Raw genomic sequence first — 7956 nt, forward strand, 5'->3', positions numbered from 1 at the left:
AATCTATTACAAGATACCCATGTTTTTTTTTTTTTTTTTTGGAGAGGTTTTTGCTATAGGGAGCGTGCGCACGCCAGAAAGACAGAGACAGAGAGAGAGAGAGCAAGAAATCACCCCCCCGGGGGGATGGCCACATTGCAATCCCTTCTCCTCCTTTCTCCTCTTGGGATCTTGGACACACACGCATAGGCGCCTGGCATGAATTGAAGTCACCAGGTCCGGGACTCAAACCATGGTTGACTACATGGGAGTCCAGCGACATAGCCATTACGCTAACTGCTGGTCCCACTCTTGGTATTTTTAAGAAACAAGGTTCTACTATTTGGGTAGACATCCATTAGAATAGCTTCAAGTGAAAAGGCTTAAAAATTTTCACTGATGTGTATGTAAAATAGACTTTCTGATAGAGAAGGTGAATCTGATACTCTTATTCTTGTGTAAATCCATATTCTTGAGTGTAGACTGGACCTAGTAAGTTGCTTCTAACCTATGGAATATTGCCGAAGTGATGAGATTAGGTCACAAAAAATCTGTTAAGTCCATCTTTTTGGACCCTACTGCCTGTCTAGCTGGCATGCTTTGATAAATCAAGCCACCACAGTGGAGGTCCACATGGCAAGGAATTAAAGTGGCATCTGGTCAAAAGTCAGTGAGGTACTAATGTCCTCAGTCTAACAGCCCATGAGAAACATCCTGTCAATGACCAATCACATGACTGAGATCAGAAGCAAATCCTTCCCCAGGTGAACCTTGAGATAACTGTAGTCCCAGGCGACACCTTGACTTTATAAAAGACCCTGAAGCAGAGGATCCAGATTTATGGCTCACAGAAACTATAATACAAAAATGTATGATTTTAAACCACTTTTTTTGGGGGTACTTTGGAACAGACCAATAGTTAAGGATCTTCACTTAAATTGATAAATACGTAACTTAAAAACAGTATAAAATTTAAAGCAAGATTTTTTTCCTCTTTAATATAAAGTTCCATTTAAAATTACTTTCATGTAGAGTTATATTTCTGTATGGTAAAAGCAGATTTCACACAGATATGCATGATTATTTCCTGATGTATCCTGACCTGAAGTAAGAGTAATGAAGTAAGAGTGATTGGAACTATTGGCCACCAGATGGCAGCCGTGAGCATCACATACAAAGTCTCTGAAAACAGGCTCTAAGATTTGAGTAGTTTTTGCCTTACAAATTTAAAAAGAAAATGTAATAAATGGTTCTTAATTATTAATAAAGTTACAATATAGAGAAGAGCACTTTTCAAGAAGAAAATAAAATACTAATTTTCCTATACAGAACCACCAGATTGCCCTTGGAAATTTTTCAGTTTGTAAAGTGTACTTCTGAAACAGAGATTTTATTTCTCGTATTCCTACTGACTAGCAAGTGAGGACTGCTGGCACGAAAGATTCTGGATCATCTTGCTGGATCCTGAAAAGGACCTGACTTTCCACCTGCTTAGAAATATTTTGGTATAGGAAGAGAACAGAGATATCTACTTATAGGGTTTTAAAGTCTGCTTATACTTTTCATAGTTGAGGGAAATAAAATTGAGTCGATTCACTTTGTGGTTTACTCATTTATGATTTTCCAAAATTCTTGAAAGAGGATAAAATTGTGTCAGAAAAACAAGGGCTGAAATTACAGAAAGCTACAAAATCATAAACTGTAACAAAGAAAAACATTCTGCATTATTTTATCCAACTGGTGCTTGGTGAGCCTGTCTGTCCACTAAGATGTTTTTGCTCAAGTCCATTCCTGTACAGTTTCACTTAATAGTTAAAGATTTTACTCTTGGGACAAGTGGGTGGCGTGGTGGTTGAGGTGCTGAATTCCCACATGGCCAACCACGATTAGAGTCCCAGACCTGGTGGCTTGCTTTCTCACTTTCCCTCCCCCTCTGGAGAAAATGTAATAAATGGTTCTTAATTATTAATAAAGTTACAATATAGAGAAGAGCACTTTTCAAGAAGAAAATAAAATACTAATTTTCCTATACAGAACCACCAGATTGCCCTTGGAAATTTTTCAGTTTGTAAAGTGTACTTCTGAAACAGAGATTTTATTTCTCGTATTCCTACTGACTAGCAAGTGAGGACTGCTGGCACGAAAGATTCTGGATCATCTTGCTGGATCCTGAAAAGGACCTGACTTTCCACCTGCTTAGAAATATTTTGGTATAGGAAGAGAACAGAGATATCTACTTATAGGGTTTTAAAGTCTGCTTGTACTTTTCATAGTTGAGGGAAATAAAATTGAGTCGATTCACTTTGTGGTTTACTCATTTATGATTTTCCAAAATTCTTGAAAGAGGATAAAATTGTGTCAGAAAAACAAGGGCTGAAATTACAGAAAGCTACAAAATCATAAACTGTAACAAAGAAAAACATTCTGCATTATTTTATCCAACTGGTGCTTGGTGAGCCTGTCTGTCCACTAAGATGTTTTTGCTCAAGTCCATTCCTGTACAGTTTCACTTAATAGTTAAAGATTTTACTCTTGGGACAAGTGGGTGGCGTGGTGGTTGAGGTGCTGAATTCCCACATGGCCAACCACGATTAGAGTCCCAGACCTGGTGGCTTGCTTTCTCACTTTCCCTCCCCCTCTGGAGAACACATGTGCCCTATAGCAAATTTAAAAATGGCAATAATAAAATCAAATAACTCTTTTGAAAAAGAGATTTTACTCTATCACTGTCACTTGATGAAAACCTATTCCCCTGTGTTCTGAGCAGTCTTCTGATGCATGCCCCTCCTCTTCACCACCTTTAGGAGTAAGTCATTTCTCTACTCAGGTGTCTTTGGTTGTGGACATTTGACTGAGGACCAAAGTAAGACACTGTAACCCTCCGGACATACACTGACAAGTTAGGGGTGACCTAGTGATGCAGAAATTAATATACTGAATCTTTTATCTCCTATAAAACAAAAGCATTACCATGATGTGTGGGACCAGCAGATTGTGCAATGGATATGTCACTGGACTCCCACGTAGTTGAATGCAGTTTGAGTCCCAGACCTGGCAGCTTAAAATTCTCGCCAGGGCGAGTGTGTGCGTGCCATTCTCTCCTCTCCGAGAGGAGAATGGAGGAGAAGGAACTGTAGTGTGGCCATTCCATTGGGGGGGTGATTTCTCACTTTCTATCTCTATGTCCCTCCACTGTCTCTCCAGTGAGAAAATGTGCCCTATAGCAAAAATCTCTATCCCCCCCCAAAAATCAAACATGCATAATAAAGGAAAAGAGACATTTGAATTAGAAGTCTAAGGGTAACTGATCAAAAAGTGTACAAATTCGGGACCAGCAGTTGGCGTAATGGCTATGTTGCTGGACTCCCACGTAGTAGACCGTGGTTCACGTCCTGGACCCAGTGAGTTAAAACTCACGCCGGGTGTGTGTGTGTGCGTGCCCAAGATCCCAAGAGGAGAATAGCGGAGAAGGGATTGTGGCGTGGCCATCCCCCCTGGGGAGTGATTTCTTGCTTTCTGTCTCTCTGGCAAGCGCACATGCCCTATAGCAAAAACCTCTCCAAAAAAAAAAAAGTGTAGAAATTCAACATGAGTAACTGTAATAATGGGAATAAAACAGTGCAGAATATTGTGAAAGGAGCCACTGGTGTGTTTTCTGTTCATTAAAAAAATGGGAACATTTCCTCTATTCCTCTCTTCCCTCTCTCTTTTTCTCTATGGTAAGCACAAGTCCTTTTGCAATTAAAAAAAAAAAAAGAATGAAAAACAAAGAAAACAGTATTGAATATATATATATAGGCAGATGAGGACAGGCTTCTCTAAAAATCAGTTTCCCTAAGGAAGGCTAGATTCCTATCAGGGGAAATTTAGAACGCCTGAGAAGTCACTAGATAAGCCTAATTTTCTGCTGGGCCATCTACCTACCTATGGGTTATTGTCGTTTGGAGAGCAGAAGAAGTGCTGTCTTTCAGACAACGTCTGTAATCATTTACTATACTACCCTGCAGCCAAAGGGGCCGTCAAGACCCTCGCACTGTTTGCTCTCTCCCCATACTGACGGCTTCGATATAATCTAATCACCGAAACAACAAGGAGATTATTATCTACCAGAAATCAGCACAGTTTATTAATAAAGATAGACTTTACATATCAAGAAAATCTATCCTGCAATAATAAGAGATTAATACTTATATTTTTAAAGGAAATAAGACTTCTAATGTGAATTATTCCCTCAAAAACACAGGATAATTTAGGTAATATCCTTCAGTGCTTGTAGCTGTCTAGTAACCCTGAGAAACTATTAATATTTTGAGAAGAAGGTATAGAAGCCTTTTTCAAAGACTTAAAGAATGAAAGTTGTCAGTGGTTATAGTATGTAGGAAGTACTCTGGGGGCCAGCAGATACTGCAGTGGTTAAGGAGCTAGACTTCTAAATGGCTGACCACAGTTTGAGTCCTGGACCTGGTGATTTGTTTTCTTTCCTTCCTTCCTTCTCTCTTTCTGGTCAAATTGAAGAACAATAATAAACAAATAAAATTAAAGAAATAATTCTTTTTTTTAAAAAAAAAGTTATTTAACTTTATTTATTTATTTAAATTCGACCAGAAAGGGACAAAGTGAGAGAGAGTGGGGGGGATGGGGGGAGGTGAGAAAGCAAACCACCAGATCCAGGACTCGAACTGTGTTCAGCCATGTGCAAGTCTAGCGCCCTCAACCACTGTGCCACCTGCTGGCCCCAATAAATAATTCTTAAAAACAAAAAACAAACAAACAAAAAAAACAAAGAGAAAGTATTCTGATATTAGCAGGATTTGCATTACATTTAAAAGCTATTTTTGCTTTAGTTTCCAGCTAGTATCATAAGCTAAATTTCCCAGAGTAATTTTCCTATTATCTATTTATCTGTTAAAGTAAATTCCTCCTCTTGAAAAAGCGTGTGGGGAGGGTGGGAACTTGGTGATGGGAAACTTGCAGCTTGGAATGCATTTCACAGGTTGGGAAAGCACCCAGGAGAGCCACCATGCTGTTGTGAAGGCTCGAGTGCCTAATACAGAGACTGAGAAGGGAAGAAGGCATTTAGATAAAACCTTGATAAAAAGTTAATCTTGATGATCAATTAGTAAAATTAATAAATCAACATTATATTTTATTCCCCAAAGAAGTAATCTCACCCACCTTTGCTCATCATCTGGCCTCTTGATCAAATTGAAAAGTATGTGAAGAAGCTGATCTCTCTCCTTAGGCTCAGGATGGAGGCAAGCTGTACACAATATGAGGGGAATCAATTCCTAAAGAAATATGAGGGGGGAAAATTCAAAATAAAAATACGTTGCAGAATATTCTTTTTGCCACCAGAATACTCTCCAGTGAACTAAACTTCAACGTATAAGAGAACAGATTTTAATTTTGTGAAGTTGATAATTGAAAACAATAAAGCATATCTATGTGTTGGTTGTGCATAAAGTACAAATCGCAATGTTATAAAAGTTACTTAAGAGTAAACTAACTTTTTCTTTTTTTTTGAGGTTTTTTGCTATAGGGCGGGTGCTCTCGCCAGACAGACAGAGAGAGACATAGAGACAGAAAGCGAGAAATCACCCTCCAGGGGGGATGACCACACCGCAATCCCTTCTCCATTCTCCTCTCGGGATCTTGGGCACGCACGCACACGTGCCCGGCATGAGTTTTAAGCCACCGGGTCCCGGACGCGAACCACAGTCGACTACGTGGGAGTCCAGCGACATAGCCATTACGCTAACTGCTGGTTCCCTTAAGAGTAAACTAACTTTTTAAAAATTATCTAGTACTTCCTATGAGCTCAGTTCCATCAAGTGACAACCTGATATAAAGATTTTAATTTGAAAGTGCTCTTAGAAAAATACTCACAGAAGTTCACTGTATTTTAAAACTTAGAACGGTAACAGAAACTAAAGACAATGTTTTTCACTGCCATGATGGCAATAGATCTTCCTTAAAATTAGATATAACCTGGAACCAGCAGATGGCATAATGGTTATGTTGCTGGACTCCCACGTAGTACAACACAGTTTGAGTCTTGGACTCTGTGGCTTAATACTCATGCCAGGCGCATGTGTTATATGTGCCCAAAATCCCAAGAGGAGAAAAGAGAAGGGAATGCAGCCTGGATATCCCCTCTGGGGGGTGATTTCTTGCTTTCTGTCTCTCTATCTCTCTCTGTCTAATCACCAGGCCAAGGGTTGGCCCTATACAAAGCTCTTAACACTAAAATATATTCAAAATATATTAATGTTTTTATTTTGCAGTGGATCATCTAATAAGAATAAAAGTCCAAAGTGATAAAATATTTTTTGGAGAGAAATCCTCTCAGTTATAAAACTAGTATTTTATAGGCACATTAAAGAAATAGCTATGATGTAATAAGAAAAACGATTACCACCACTTTATTTTCTCATTTGCCTTGTTAACTACCAAAAACTTCCAATAGCTTTTGTAGGAGAAAATAAACTATCTTTTATAAAATAGTAAATATTCTGTTAGTGCCAAGGACTGTTCTAATCCATAATTGATTCTAAAAAGGCTGCTATAAGCCGGTAATACTAATGAGAAGATTGAGACAACGCATCATCAGGCTATCCTACTAAGAGCAGAAACTTAAGGATGAAAAGCAGTATTTCCCCCCCATTCTCTCCATAGTCTTTTACTCTTTTTTTTGTTTTTAGAGGTTTTTGCTATGGGGCGCGTGTGCTCGCCAGACAGAGAGAGACAGAGAGACAGAATGTGAGAAATCACCCCCCTAGGGGGGATGGCCACGCCGCAATGCCTTCTCCTCCGATTTCCTCTCGAGGTCTTGGGCACGCATGCACACACGCCTGGCGTGAGTTTTAAGCCATTGGGTCTGGGACTCGAATCACGGTCGACTACATGGGAGTCCAGTGACATAGTCATTACGCTAACTGCTGGTACCAACTCTTTAAAGACAGTTATGACAGTAAAGTACTTGCTATAATTGAAAGTACACACACACACACACACACACACACACACACACACTGTTCAAAACACTGAGTATAATCTTTAGTTTTTTTTTTCACCCTCAAAGGCAAGTGTGCCAAAATAACTATGCTGCTGTTTATTCTTTATGCTTTCTTTTCTTGTCCCTTTCTTCCTTCCATCGTAAGACTTAGTGATGCTTAATCAAGGAGGAAGTTTATGTCACACATTCACACACAGAATCTTTCAAATAAAATATAGCTACTGAAAGTACAAAACCGAGAACACTGATCTCAGAGCTAAAATGGTTCTTATCTCAATTTACTCCTTAGATCTCAAGACCAAGGAAAGGCACAAACTTCTCTGACTTTTAGTTTCTTCATGTGAAACCTGTAGGAATTAAGATTATTGCAGAAACTGAAAATATCATAAATATTCTGCAGATTCCTTAGGCACTGAAGCTAATTTTTCCTTCTGAGATCAAAGTTGGTCTCAAAACAGAGAAATAGTTTTATTACTTGTTAATGATAACATGTATAGCATTCACAACTGGACTGGTCTGAGAAGTATTTCATGTTGGGTAAATTCTTTTTACAAGACAAATGATGTATAGTGATCAAATATTTAAACAAATAATAAACAAAACAAGAATAATCTGAAAAAAATGAAAAGCTCTATGATGTGTATAGTAAGGTCTTTGTTGTGACTGATGTGCATGGTAATTGTGCTGGAAAAACAATTGTGACTGATATGCATGGTAATTGTGCTGGAGAAACAATTGCTATACACTGTAAAAGTATAGGTGATTAAATGTAATAAAAAATAATAAAATAAATAATTCTTAAAAAAAAAAACAACACAACAGTTGGCCTTAAAAAACTTTCTCAACACAGCTCTTAACACAGTAGCCATTATCAACCAACTTTTGGTTGATACTCCCGGCCAAGGAGAATTGGGTACACCCTGCCACATCAGCACCTATGGCAGGGGCCCCCCCCTGGGGAG

At 38.7% G+C, this 7956-nt stretch overlaps 1 protein-coding gene across 3 annotated transcripts in view; it reads right to left on the minus strand.

Moving 5' to 3' along the window:
• The window catches only part of RELCH (RAB11 binding and LisH domain, coiled-coil and HEAT repeat containing), a 143892-nt gene that overhangs the window by 71388 nt on the left and 64548 nt on the right, over positions 1 to 7956 (minus strand). For all 3 annotated transcript variants that reach the window (XM_027766257.1, XM_027766252.1, XM_027766255.1), the window contains one exon: positions 5155 to 5267. In XM_027766257.1, coding sequence (XP_027622058.1) covers positions 5155 to 5267 — 113 coding nt within the window. The remainder of the gene's footprint in view (positions 1 to 5154; positions 5268 to 7956) is intronic.

This window comes from Tupaia chinensis, unplaced genomic scaffold (genome assembly GCF_000334495.1).
Source record: "Tupaia chinensis unplaced genomic scaffold, TupChi_1.0 Scaffold000065_2, whole genome shotgun sequence".
Lineage (NCBI taxonomy): Eukaryota > Metazoa > Chordata > Mammalia > Scandentia > Tupaiidae > Tupaia > Tupaia belangeri.